This window comes from Pieris rapae, chromosome 8, assembly GCF_905147795.1.
Source record: "Pieris rapae chromosome 8, ilPieRapa1.1, whole genome shotgun sequence".
Lineage (NCBI taxonomy): Eukaryota > Metazoa > Arthropoda > Insecta > Lepidoptera > Pieridae > Pieris > Pieris rapae.
In genome coordinates this window covers 8,824,825-8,839,856 of record NC_059516.1, presented here as the reverse complement: position 1 = coordinate 8,839,856, position 15,032 = coordinate 8,824,825, and the positions used below count along the sequence as shown (strand labels likewise).

Below are 15,032 nucleotides of genomic sequence, written 5' to 3'. Positions count from 1 at the left end.
CATCGTAAAATTTCACTCTCATCAATTTTTCATAACGCGCCTAAAGTATAACTTCAAAATTTTGCCAGTATTATAAAGCTGAATATTTTTCAGTAAGTTTGCGCTAATTTCAGTAACTAGTTAACAGAATTAAATTTCTTTTTCTAACGTCCCGTTTATCTAGGAAGGCTTTATTATAATATCTAGGCATAATACATTGCGTTCTTACACAAAAAATAATGATGGATGAACTGTAACTGCACATACGAATTTTAATTTTTTTGTAAAAAAACGCACCATTTACCGAGCTGTATACGGATTGAGTTTTGGGTCTTTCAAAATTTATATTATATGTAAACGAAATGACAGTACTGAAGCCAATAACAGATCATAACTTGGTTGGTACTATTATAAAGCTATATTTTGAACTAAACAGGAAATGGAAAACAAAAACAAGCAATTCAACAAGTTGAAAACATTTATTTCAAGTACAACAAAACATAAGTCTACCGCGATCAATTACCATGCGTTATCTCAAAAACTAACCAATTGTAGATTAATTAATATTAATTGATTTTTTTTTATTTAACATTAAATTCGAGTTTCAAAGATGCCTCGATAAAGACTTACAAATTAAATTAAATCAAGACCTTAACACTTCTCGTTAAAAATATAATAAAGTGTTAAGTAATTATATTCTTAAAATGTAATTCTTATAATCTAAAACGTCAAGTCCTGTATTAAAAATGTCATATCCGGTTTAAAAAAAATACAAAGCGAAATAAAAACGATATAACTACGCTCAGAACATTTGTCTGGGCCTGTGTCTACTAATCTAGTTGCCCGCGAAGCAAACAAAGATCAACGCTAAGCGTAAGACAAAATCATTGAAAGCCGTAAAAGTTCCGAAAAACAGTTAACCAACTTTGCTCTTCGCGACCGCCGCCATGAAAGCTTCCCTCAGTTTTTTAGTCATTTCTTCGAGCAGATCAGCTCGAACTCTTAGCTTCTTGTTACGCTCTTCGAGATCGCTAGCCAACTGTTCCATCTGGAGTTCTTTGAGCTTTCTGTTCATTCTGGATCGTTTTGAGGCTTCATTGTTCTTATCTCTGAGCTCTCTGTACTTTATTTCGTGCGTAGAAACAGACGAGGAGTTTTCGCTAACGTTGGAGATTGTGCTTTCCCTCCTTTTGGGGGGTCGCCCGCGTCGCGCCTTCGTCAGCTGTTGTGACCCTTCCAGCGCGCGTATCATATCCTTGATGGGTATGCTGGGCTTCCGACGTTTATATCGCCGAGTTTGTTCGTACGGTGTATACGACTCGTCCGATTCTTCGCTGTCGCGCCGTTGCCTCTTGCTCGTTCTCAACTTGTTGTCTTCTTCCGAGTCCAACGGAGGTTCGCTCTTTGGAGTGATGGGTTCATATTCGGCCGACGGAGAATTTTCCAATTTTGCGCAACTTGGCGCAGGGGATGAAGTGTATTGAGATGGTGATATCGGGGCCTGAAATAATTTAACATAGTTTAAATTTTTTTATAACTTTTCAAGACATTTTTTTTATCGAAAAATGAGATTAGAATTAATACAATTTACTCGTTAATTCATTGCGGCAAAAGGTAGTTTGTTCACCCTATGAAAATATAACCTCTATATAAAAAAGTAGGAATGATAGACTTACCGAGCTTACGGAAGGAACTTTTTCTTTCTCAAGTTGCTCGACGTATGTGAGGACCTCTGGCGTGCTGATGACGTCGTTTGTCCACGGCCTGGCAGCCACGTCTAAGGCCAACGAGGGCCGAGGCGGTGCCTCACTAAGGATATATTCCGATATCACCACATCATTTTCTACCTCCCGTGGTATTACGGACATCATTTTCATGTCCAGTGAGTCCTCTTGATCGATGAAGGGCATTGTGTGTATATCTGTATGTGGTTTCATGTAATCGTATGTGTTATGCCATACCGGTTCCGTACTTAACCACGGATTCGAGTCGGCCATAGTTTCAGACGCTAGATCCCCTATTACAACAGGCAGCTTATCTATATCTAAAAATTGTTCCTGGAACGTTAGTCGCTCCTCATTCATGAAGGTCGGGGAACCGAAGAAATCTGTGTTGAACGCTGCCATGCCGTTCCCGACTGGTGAGTCGGGAAAACTAGGTGGTGTCGGGTTGAATGAGCTCGATTGAGCTATAGGAGAGTTACTATCAATTACATCCCAAACCAGCGGTGGGAATTGTGTGTGCTGTGTGTCGGTGGTGTGTGCCCTCGTGTCTGTTGTTTTTGTTGGATCTGTTGGAATAAAATTGTGGGATATAAGAAAATTGATTTTTGTTTGCAGAAGTCTTTGCAAAACACCTGAACTTGACTTACCAATGGACTGTACTACTACTTGCTCGGTAGGTGTGTCTTCGCACCACTGAATCAAATCTTGGAAGAACTCTGCATCCAAATCCTGCATCGTACTTTGATACACGGGCTCCGGTTTGAGAAATTCCTGAAGGTTAAGAAGAGAAGTTAACAACAAATTCCAGAATTTTAGGACTCTCGACAAGTCCAGAACTTACAAACGAACTTATAAACGATAAAGAACTCACGTGCCGCCGACTTCTTCTTACCTCTGAATAGCTTGTAGTTAGCGGTGGCGTTGTAGGCGTTGATGGCGTTGATGGTGTCGTTGGAGAAGAGAGTGCTGTTTCCGTTCTTAGGTCGGTCACAACTCCGTAAGGACGGTTTACCTTCAGGTTCTTTCCGGACTTTAACCGATCTATCTCTATTACTTTCAATAAACTGCGAGTTTTGTGACTCGTTTGCGAAAAAACCATGTCTTTCGATGTAGTCGTATTGTATTCCGATATCGTCGCCTCCTTGCGGACTGACGTTGATCTTTTGAGCAACCATTTTGAAAAGAACTACAAACAGAAATGAGACGGCGTAACATAATGTGCATACATTTATTAAGCATCGGGAGAGAGGAATGGGAAACGGTGAAAGGCGAGATTTGGATAAACACAAAACAAAACATCTACAAAACAAATACAAAATGTTATGTTGGTAATATGCTTATGTGCAATCGACTCTTACCATTATTAACCCAACATAGGAAAGGATAGCATCCCTATTGATTCATTTTAAAAAGCATGATGGCTATGTAATAAAGAGATAAAGTAGGAAATGAATACTATATATGATTAATTTATTGGAATATAATACCATATTAAGATGATAAAAAATCTAATAGAGAAATACAAGACTAACAATTTAAATTATTGCAGCAGAGCAATACATTAAAATACATATAATATGTCGAAATTTTGATTGTAAGAAGAAAGTGAAAATTTTATAAGCTCATCGAAATGAACTACATATGAAAGTACTTTAACACTTGTAGAAGAGTATGAAAAAGTGAGTAATTAATGAAATGTCTAACGGTTGCTTACAAAATGGTAAAAACACAAAAATCTAACTATAAAGTTCATCTAGCGAAAACTTTTTAATAAATCAAATTTTACTTGGATATATATATATATTGACATATATATATATATATATATATACATTATAGTTTAATAAAATATATTGTTAATAGAAACATTCCTATTTCTCGAACTATCAATCAATTATGTATGAAACATAAAAAAATATAATATAATCTTGACGTGTGTTATTGAAGGTTGCTTTTTCCGCTGTCCGCTTTAAAACCTGTAACATAGACAATAAATAATAATATGGAATCCGCCTAAGCGGAAGTACTTACTTTGAACTCGTCACGAGCTCCAACTGAAATCCTTAACCCTTTAGGCTCCGAACCAAGGCACTGTCACAGCTGTAGTCCTGAAACAATAAAAAATATTTTATATTAAACACGGAATTAAACTCTAAATTTAAATTAACAGTTAAACCTGCAATCGTAAAAATGAAAATAATATTTTTAATAAGGCCGCATGGCGTAATAGGTCGCGCGATACAAACTTTATTTTTCATATATAAAAACTGGAGTCACAAAGTTGTTTTGATACCTGGACTAAGGTGTGTCATTACACTTAAAATTAGAATCATACTTATATAGTCATTAGACATTACAATCGTTGAGCAATTGTAATTAGTACGAGTATTAGGCTCTTGCGCAATACATTAATTAAAATATTCCTAATGTGATTAAATAAATAAGGTTTTACATGATTTTATTATTATTATAAAATCTTATCTTCAATCAAGTGACAACTGCAATAATCATTAAGTCTAATTGCACGTGGAATAAAACGTGTTCAACAATATCGCTAGGATTCTACCTACTCTTTTTTTATTATGCCAATATACATCATCATACACGTTATCTCGGAAACAAAATGGGCGACGTTTTTATCTATTATTTTAAGTGGCCAATACGAAACTACTTAATTTTTAGTGACGATAGATATCGTCTAGACAATTATTAAATCTTTTTTGCTTATAACCGATTCTACTTATCACATAAATGTTGGTTAGTATCTTTATATAGCATGGTCATAGGCAACATAAATTCTCATAGTTAACGTAGTAGAACATTAATCACTATAATATTTTTCCATGGGATTTTTCACAAGGCTTACTGGCACTATACGTTGTTCGAATTCCATGTAGATCTACCTACATTGCAATCGGACAACGTATATTAATAGTAGGCATACAAAATAAAATCAATGTGTGGATTTTCGATGTGTTTGTGCGGTATGAATTGTACGCAAAATTTAGAAAATCTAGAGGCAAAGTAGTTATAATGATGAGGATAATATCTCAATAATGAGCTCACAACCAATATATCGACATTCAATAACTTTGATAAAAAACATGGAATTGTCTCAATAAGCATGAACGAGATATTAAGTCGATACTAATTTTACGACATAAAAATACCATACTATTCCCAAAACCCCAAACATATTTTCATCTTACTATTCAATCGGTCTAATAAATTAATACTTTTAAGTACACGACAGACTCTTGGTCGTTATCAGTAAATGACAAGCTATTTAAGTCTTTATTAAAATATCTTAAGTATACTTGTCGTTTAAACCAGTTAAAATAGATAAAAGGTAAATTTCCAAAGACCTTTGCCTCCTTCTCCAAAGTAACCTTGAAGCCCTAAAGATTTACGGTCACCTACGCAAAATGTATCGGAGAGCAAACGTGATTGTAAATGTCACTACAGTTGGCGGTAAACACGATGAATTTCCTACTGAAACAACTTTCACAGACGTGTCTGCATCTCACACCTGCCCCCACAATTTTTTTACATTCACCAAATATCAGTATACAAGGCAATCACACATATATCTTTATAACTTTAAATGGCCCATATTTAAATAATTCAAGTTCAGATACTAGTTTTATGGAATTTCTAATGACTACTTAATAATCCATTAGCGTTGACCTCGAATTTAATAGTGGAGGTTAGCGTATCTATCTCAAACTTTACAATATTAAAACTTTAAGTATTGTGCAATAAAAATCACATTTTATAATTGAGCGAAGCATTCACTTTGTTCTAGAAACACACATGCTTATTTACAAGCAACTTCCACGCGGTTGCCACATGAGCCTATTAAAATAAGTGTACAAAGCAAACTTACAGGTTCAAACATACTTTTACAAGAACATACTATAATATAAAGCCTCAATCAACGAAGTTATGTAATGATAATAATGAAACATAATAACAAGAAATATAAAATAATATATAGTATTAAATAGAATACTACAAATACACTATTATAAAACTTACCCTTCAATAAAATATTTGAAGGCACTTCCTTTCGTCGTTTAGACGCAAGTCACTCTTTAAATTTTATGGAAAATAGGTAACGTATAGCTTGTGAACGGGAACGTCCCAAGGTCAATTTTTAATTAATTTTTAAACAGTTAAATGGCATACGGGCGCTCCGACAGAGCTTCAAAAATATTGTGCAACATTCGCAGCCCGCGAGCTGGACGATTTTCCTCAAACCCCACTCTTGTTACGTCGTGTTCTAAAAATATCTCGCGTACAATTTTATTGGTTGATAGATATGACGTCAACTCTAGTAGCCAATACCGAAACAGATTTCTTGACGGTCACGAGTTCGACGTGTTTTCGCTCGACTATAGATTATGTAGTTATGTAGGTTCATTTCTCGCAATCGCTATTTTCTGTGTGTGGGTTGAAGCCTGAAGGGAAGTGGGGGAAGTTACTGGGGTTTCACGCAAGACAAAACTGCAAAATAACATTAGCACACGAATACCGTTGCTTTTATAGCTTATGCATCAACAAAACAATTACTAACATAAAATATTTTAAAGAAATTGTTAAAGTGTTTTAGGCAGAAGCAAAAAATGAAAAAAATCACTTTCCAATTAGAATTGCAGTAGATACATCCATCTGTAAACTAGTCTAATATAAAAGCTATACTTTTCTAAAAATATAATATGTTTTAACTTATATAATCATAAAATGGTTGCTTGTTTTAAGGACAAATAACTAAAGTGACCATTTCTTCTTCGACTCAAAACGAGACATTGGTTTAATTTAGGTCAAATAATAAGTAGTCAATTAAAACAAAACCAAAGTTATTTATTCAGACAAAGTTAATTGACTTAAAAGTTACGAATCACAAAATATAGGTGTCGAAAATGTTTGTAAACATTCATATTTATCAGGATAACAAATTTCTTTTTATATAGCTTGTTACGATTTTAAATAGGAATTTAACTCACACATTCACGTGCACGTTCTCTGAAAACGAGACAATTTTCCACAGTCCCATAGTGCAAGTTCATTTCGGGGACATCGGTAGCCGTAATTGTAAAAACACAATACGGGACAGTCCCGTTCAAAACGGGACGTCTGGTCACGTTACCCATTACGCATGTCATCTTTACTAAGTAATTCACCACCACCTTTCCTACACAAGATATCGACTAGCTTTTGAGGGAGGTAGTGGAGGCAATTTATTGCTAAGCAGTTATTTCTATCATGAAAATGTAGAGCAATAAGTAGGAGACTCATATAACATGACAATTTTTGGGAGTTGTTTCCGAATTACTTTTAAAATAAATTCAATGCCAGCTGGAAGTTCACGTGATAAGTGCTAATTAATTAAATATCCATTTTTTATTAACATAACGAATTAATTAATACATTTTAATTCATACTTTTGATTTGTTAAATTTAGTAGTAATATGAAAGGAAGGTGGTGCTCTTCCTCCGACTTAAAGGATTTGGCCCTGACTGGCTAGATCGAAAGCGCCAGTGGCTAAGGTCATATAGTTATATGCAACTTTTTTATCGGTCGGAATACTTTGATAGTACATTTCGGAGTATAGGGCCGTTCAAGTGTTACGTAAGCAAAAAATCAAAAATAATACATAGACGTACAATAATTTTTTTATAGAAATCCTCGAAAATGCATTTCGTTTAAGCATAGACAATGTGGGCGTAAAGGAAATAATAACTGTTGACGTAATCACTAATATACCCCCACCCCCTATGAGCTTACGTAATATTTGAACAGCCCCTATGACGTTATAATAGTGAATTTTAGGAGCAGACTCTAGATGTCACTACAATTCTTGGAAGTATAGATCGATTTGTCTATTTCTGAATATTAGCCGAAAATACCGAGCCTATTCAGGAGGATACTAGGTCATTTGCTAGACGGAAGTTTTCCAATTACAACTCAGAAAGTGACGATGGTAAATTTACATAATATATAATTAGGATTAAATAGACGGTATAATTTTAATAGGCAAATAGAACGCCAGATTCTTTTTATTTCGCCATCACAGTTTTTTCCTGCTACTTCAAACAGGATTATTATAATAGCATCAGTATCAAGTGAATCATTGCCAAAAGTTTATTAACCTTTACATCCATCATCCGCCAAACTATTTGAATAGACGAAACGTCAGTCAATTATCTAACAGTGGCCCTATATATATGAGAACGTTATTATGCCATATTTATATAGGCCCCGACCAGCGTCAAATATTTTCCTGAACAATAATTTACATTAAATTGCTACTCTTAATGGTCATACTTTACAGAAACAAGGTAGGATTGGTTTGACTCTGGAATATCTTATGACTAGTAGAAATAAACAATTTTCTATACCTACTGAAGTAAACATAGGAAGTTTCCAATGCCCTACAAAAAGTATATATAAATACATAATATCTTTGTTCTATTGTATTTCTATATACGGCTTAATCTATCAGCAGTGACAAAGGCATTATAAAAAAATATATGTGTATATTAATTATATTTTCCATGACCAGCCACAATGAGATGAACATAATTAACTATAATTGCCAACAATGCTGTTATAGGTACTAGGATTTTATAATTCATCTATTTTTTCAACCACCAGGCTAGCCTGACTGCCGGACAACATTAACAGTAATGCTAGCTCTAAAAATACAGGAATCTTGGTTTTGTTTTGTTGTTGAATTAAAAGGTAAGCAATAGCTTTAACTTTAAGAGATATTATCGTCCTTATCCTTATCAAGTCATATTGAATAATGTAGATTAAAAGATATTCATTTTAGTTGACGATACTGTTTTATAAGAACTTAATCATTCATAATATATTTATACTCAGCTTCGTTATAGTCATGGTTATTCATTTTTACTTTACTCTATAAAACAATTGTTTTTTTAAGTTAAATTTATCAGTAAAAGTATTCTAAAATCCCTCATGCAGCATAATTTAATTTTACCTCGAACTAATTAATACTTATTAAATTATTTATTTACTAGTAACATACATTTCAATACGAATACTTAAAGGTAACTGAACTGACAGGACTCTCGTCGAAACAAATAAATCACACAAGGTGACTATTTTAAAGCGTTCAGCGGATTATTGATCTTACATCATTAATGTGTCTTTTAATCTGATCAATACAATCATGTAAAATATCTCATTGCGGATCAAATAACTTTCAAATTAGTATTGAAATCAATAAAAAAAAACATTCTTCTTTTCAACAAGCATTCAACAGTTAATCTTCAGATATAATTCCTAGCTTAGTTAAGATATATATACATAACAACAATTCATGTTAAAAACACGGCCTTCAACTTTGATGCTCAATAATTATTGTTATTATATGGCTGAAACAGTTCACCCATCCTGGCCTCTGACGTTCGCGGTGCTATCTAGTTATGCTGAATCATTTGAACCGAAGTGCAAATATAATAAACTGTGTATAGGTTCATTTTTTGCAATTGCTAGATATCAAAATCATGGTGAACAAGAAGTACTTTTGACCCTTCGATGCAGACATAGTTGTAACTAGTGATAAAATAGGTATAGTAATTTTCAAATGATTTATGAGATTACTTTACCAGTCCACAATTTTTCTGAACAAATTTAACGGCAACGTGCAAACCCCGTTTATTTATTTATTTCCTGTGTATTTAAAGCTTAAGTTAAGATAGTTTTCTTTAACTTAAATAAAACAAAGGTTTAAAATCTGGTTAATTTTTTTAAAGCCGTCTAAATAAATCAAAATTAGCGTGTAAAATACTTTTTATCTTGATTACTCTGAGGAATATAAACCGATTGCACTACAACGTCATTTAATAATGATATACCTAACAAAGTATAACTTAGCACGGTATTTCCCAATGTTTTTGTCCCACATTAGCCTTTCTAAAATTCTTTTGCTCCGATGTTAATATACATGCATAACGTTAACTCAGGAAACTTAAATTATAGGTTTTAGGAAGAAATTATTAAGTAATGAAATGAAATATAATGAAAAACTGAAATAATTTTAGGATTCGAGGAGCCCCATTAACAATGCATTTTTCCCCTTATTTTATGTAGTGCCTGGCCTTACGTTGAGAAAGACACTCATACTTAAAAACCTGATTCAATGCATAAATTGAAAGAACTAATGTTGTAACTTTAAAAAATTCCAGTTTCTAGTATGTGTCGGTGTGTCGCGTTAGCTTTCTACGAATTTGTAAAATTGATTTGACCCAATTTATAATTTCATGTTAATAAAATAAAAATGTCGTTAAAAAGGACTATCGACATTGTGCATTCCGTAGTAATTGCATAAATAACATTTCCTGGCATTTTAACATCAAACCCTTAATGGGTTGAAGCATGCAAATCCTTGGGGTGACCTTTCTCCACCCCTACACTCAACAGTAAAAATACACAAGTATTAAATAGTGAGTTAAGTAGGCTTAACAGTACTGGTGATACAAGATGTATGGGACATCTTGTATCAACAAATTTTCATGAAAATAGTTTCGACTTTCTACATACACTACTAGTACGAGATGGATAGTGTAAAGTGTATAGGATTAGTGCGCTCATCAGTTATTTGCTAGAAACCAAATTTTTATGTATGTCTATAATTAGGAGAATGTATATTTACCAAGTTGCCTATAAAAATTAGGCCGCTAGAATTTTTTGTGAAATTATTTTGAATTGATTTTTGGGAATCAATTTCGTTCACTTATAGTACAAAATATCGTCGGCATTCGCTATCCTCGTCAGACAAATGATGTTATGCATTAACTCTCTTTCACTCTTCTTTTAATATTTATGATATATGTATGTGTACTAATAAAATATCTTTTACAATATAAAAACCATATTGGTCTTGTGTATACCATAGTTAGCCCTGACGTTGTGTGTTAAGCCCCATCCCAGCTGCAGTTGCTGCCCACTTGCAACAATGAATTCTTTATATGTATTTTCATGATGAGCACTGGCTTATAAGTATATTTTTTTAATAGAACAGGGGGCAAACGGCCAGGAGGCTCACTGGATGTTAAGTGATACCGCCGCCCATGGACACTCTCAATGCCAGATAGTGTTGCCCAAAATCGGTCTTGGTCTTGCAGTCTCGGTCTTGTTCTTGCATTTTTGCAAGACCAATACCAATACCAAGACCGCCTTATCGTAGCAAGACCAATACCAAGACTGAAGCCTGCAAGACTTGAGCAAGACAATACTTAAGCCTGCAATACTCTTGCGTCTTGCAGTTAGGACAAACTGAGATTTGGGCGTTATCAAATTTTCAACTTTATCACTAAAGAAATAAGGTTCAAGGTTGATTGGGAAAATGTGACGTTCTGCGAATAAACTGTTGGTCGGTCGGTGTATTATATACCTACATATTTGATAATTTACCGACAAAGACGCCGCGGTTTGCAACAAGTGTATCACAGCATTTGACACGCTGTCTCGATAGTGGGTGATTTAAACAAATTTGAAACGTGGAAAAACTCCAAATATGAGCGACGTCATATTGCTTTACGCATTTGGTTTTAAAATCACACATTTCCAAAAATCGAGATTTGCAGTGTCGGTTTATCAACTTTTATCGTATCTACTCTAGTAGCTAGTAACCTCCATAAAAACAGCAGGCAACGTATAGTTCCAATAAAAAAGGATCATAATAAACAATATTATTTGCATAATTATCTACACTTTATTTTTGCGTAGGCACAAAACCTATTTGATTTTGATTCTGATACTTCTGTTTTTTAATCTTTCAAAGATTTATTCTATCTATCAAAGAATGCCGCATTTTTCTTTGTCGGTCTTCGGCTTGTGTGCTTATAAATATGAGTTTTTATTTCAATTTCAGTCATTTCTAATTGAGATCGGCTTCGAGTCTATCTTATTTATTATTCTCGCCCATTTACCTAGCTAGGTACTCTAAATTCTTATTGCTTTCGGAGTGAATGTTTACAATTTGACATGAGTGACGAATAAATAGCAATAGGCTAATAGGTATTTGCAAGTCTTGCGAGACTTGCGAGACTCTTGCTGCAAGATCAAGACCAAGACCAAGACGGAGAGCGCAATACCAATACCAAGATCAAGACCAGGTGTATTGACGCAAGACCAATACCAAGACTGGTCTAAGTCTCGTCTTGGTCTTGCATTTGGGCAACACTAATGCCAGAGGGCTCGCGAGTGCATTGCCGGCCTTTTAAGAATTGGTACGCTCTTTTCTTGAAGGACTCTAAGTCGAATTGGTTCGGAAATACTTCAGTGGGCAGCTGGTTCCACAAAGTGGTGGTGCGCAAAAATCACCGTAGAAAAACGCGCCGTTGTGGAAAGGTGGACGCCGAGGTGATACGGGTGGAATTTCCGACGATGAAACTCGGTTCGGATTAATGCTGCAGTTATTAATCCGAACAACTCCTCTGAACACTCTCCATGGTATAGGATCAAGCCGCTCTGAAAGAGATTGGTCGTGAACGATTCGAACCGCTCTTCGTTGAATACGGTCAAGTGGAAGGAGCTGGTACTGGGGAGCCACAGAGCCCAGAGGTAAGAACAGTGACTGCGAAACTGAACGTCTTTCAATATGTCAACGCCAAGTATTCCCATGCTGGCTGCGGCTTTAAGAGTGTTTTCGAAAAGAGAAGTAGCGACAAATGGTGTTTTTTTAGCGGAAAACGCGCAAACTTGTATCTTCTTGGGGTTAAATTGGACTAGGTTTAGTCTATACCCAGTCAGAGTCTCAACGTAGTAGAGTTTCGACTTCAGACACAAGTTTGTTCCGGTACTCATCGAAAACTGCCCGAGAAATACCTGCCCGGCCAGTGTAAAGAGTATGCCCAGTGCTGTCATCCGCATAGCAATGAATGTTGCTAAGTTGCAACATATCATTGATATGCAGAAGAAACCTGCTCCGTCGATGACGACCTTGATGCTCCGATCGGCCAGAAAGCTGGAGATCCAATCGCATAATTTCTCGGGAAGCCCATAGGCTGGAAGCTTCAAGAGCAGTGCTCTGTGCCACACCCGATCAAAGGCTTTCGCTATGTCGAAACTAACCGCTAGCGCCGCCCCCTTGGACTCAATTGCCTCCGCCCATCTATGCGTAAGGTATACAAGACGGTCACCAGCCGAACGACCACGACGAAAGCCATACTGAGGGTCACTTATCAGCTGGCGGCCCTCCAGATACCTCAGGAGCTGGCCATTAACAAAAATAATGGATTCCATTATTTTGGATCGAATAGAATAAGGAGGTTATAGCTATTGGGTGATAGTTGGACGGATCAGAGCGATCGCCTTTTTGGATCGGATGTATCAAAGCGGTCTTCCAGGATTTCGGCACAGTGCCGAGCGAGTACAGGTACCGGAAAAAGCGCGTTAAGACCGGAGCCAACTCAGGAGCACAAGTACGCAGCATAATTGGAGGAATACGATCCGGCCCGCTCGACTTATGTATGTCCAAGGAAGATAGTGCTTTGCGGACAGCACGTAACCGGAATGTATTTTCCCACATCGAAGAATCACACCGTGAAATAGTCGGTGGTGATCTCCCTCGGTTATTCAAAATTGAGTTGGACGCGAATAGACGGCCCAAAAGGTCGGCCTTCTCCTTCGCAGTGTGGGCCAGCAAGTCATCCTCCCTGTGCAGTGGTGGTGTGCGGGTTGACAAAAACTCCCTTGGACAGCTTTGGCGAGAGAGCAGGAGGCTCGAGTCTCCGAAGGGAGTTGGGCCAATCTCTCGCCATATCTGGCAACTTTGACTTAGTTATTTCCTGTTTGAACCAAATAGACCTGGAGGCTGAGGACAGTGAAGGCAAACATCATGGGAAATGTTTTAGATTAAAAAAATCTACTTTTTGTGTCAGGCATACAAGGCTAATTACTTACTTGTCTAACAGACAATACCACCACTAGCACCACTGAATTATTATCAATGTAAAAAAAGTATAGACAGAATGAAGTTTATTTGCCATACTAAAATGTAATACACAGGATACTATTAGTTACTCATTCTCCAAAGTTCATTGTATAACAAGTGGAAAAATAAATCATGTGACACTGTATATATACATATGTATAACATTTCCGAGTCACATGTCTGATGTCATTATTTGCTCTAAGCATTGGTATCTTAAATTATGTGATAAGCTTTGTTTAAATTTTTTCAAATACTTTAATTTATCTGAATATTATAAAGAAATTTAGAAAAAAACTGGGGTTGCTACAATCTATAGGTCTAGGCCTCGAATATCTGTATCTGTTTATTTATTCTGAACCTTGTGTGCCATTCTCCTTCACTATACAAGCAAGTGATATACATCCTAAGGGATTAGAGCTGCATGTTGAAGCTACTACGCCAATATTACTCTTAGTTAGTAGTGTGTATTATAAGAAAATTAAAATTTTAAGATACAATGGTTAATTATATATTTCTAGGATTATTTTCTCTTCTATAATTTCTGCCATGTTTAATCATAAATTGACTATCTACAATGTTATATAGATAATATTCAAAAATATTACTTTTAGAGCACAAAATACATTTAAATTAATCAAAATATCAGTAAAGTACGAGGAGAAAAATAAAGTTGCACAATGAAATTACGCAGTACACACCATGTTTATTCTTTAAGCAAACTTCAAATAAAAGAAGAAACTTGAATAATCTGATTTAAATATGCTAAGCTCAAAAATATATTTTAGTTATTATAGTGTGTTGTGTGCATAATCTCATTTGAAAAATTTAAAAATTATTATATATTCAAAATTACTTACATTTTCATATGTCTTATAGATCTGATTTTCTTCACTTTCTCAATTTTATCCTTCTTTATACAATAGCGGGTACGACGCAAAACTGTTTGCGCTAAATTATTTGTTTTGTTAATATAAATGTTTTCCAACAAATTGTTATCGATTATTTGGGTATACGCGTTGACCATGTTAGACAATAGCTTATTTATTTTCTCTTGGTTGTTTGGTGGTTTAATATTTAATTATAAATAAAGTTACACCAACGGCGGTCTTTAAACTATTACAGTTAAAGACCAGTTTAAATTATAATTATAAATTTTTGGAGTACTGCTTTTTTTATTGTATAAACACAACATAAATGTACTCTTAATTCATTACAAATAGAAGCCGTTAATAACGTCGGTTTAAATATTCACTAAATTTTCTTTGCACAATAAAATCTTACTTTCGCGAGGATGAACTTCAATAAGATGATGAAATATTTTAAGCGAATAATTCCTTTTATATATATAATATACTCTATG

General features: G+C 35.1%; 1 protein-coding gene across 2 annotated transcripts; it reads right to left on the bottom strand.

The window, feature by feature from the left end:
• Positions 1–439: 439 nt before the first annotated feature.
• Positions 440–14,962, bottom strand: LOC110998653. 2 transcript variants are annotated; one of them, XM_022267402.2, is made up of 6 exons: positions 14,530–14,962; positions 3,735–3,811; positions 2,596–2,889; positions 2,351–2,474; positions 1,656–2,269; positions 440–1,480 (listed from the first exon to the last, which is right to left on the bottom strand). In XM_022267402.2, exons 3-6 carry the CDS (start codon positions 2,800–2,802, stop codon positions 896–898), a joined length of 1,530 nt encoding a protein of 509 aa, XP_022123094.2. In that variant the 5' UTR covers positions 2,803–2,889; positions 3,735–3,811; positions 14,530–14,962; the 3' UTR covers positions 440–895. The 2 variants fall into 2 exon arrangements, with proteins under 2 accessions (XP_022123094.2, XP_022123086.2); XM_022267394.2 differs by lacking the exon at positions 14,530–14,962 and adding an exon at positions 5,742–5,938.
• Positions 14,963–15,032: the final 70 nt, after the last annotated feature.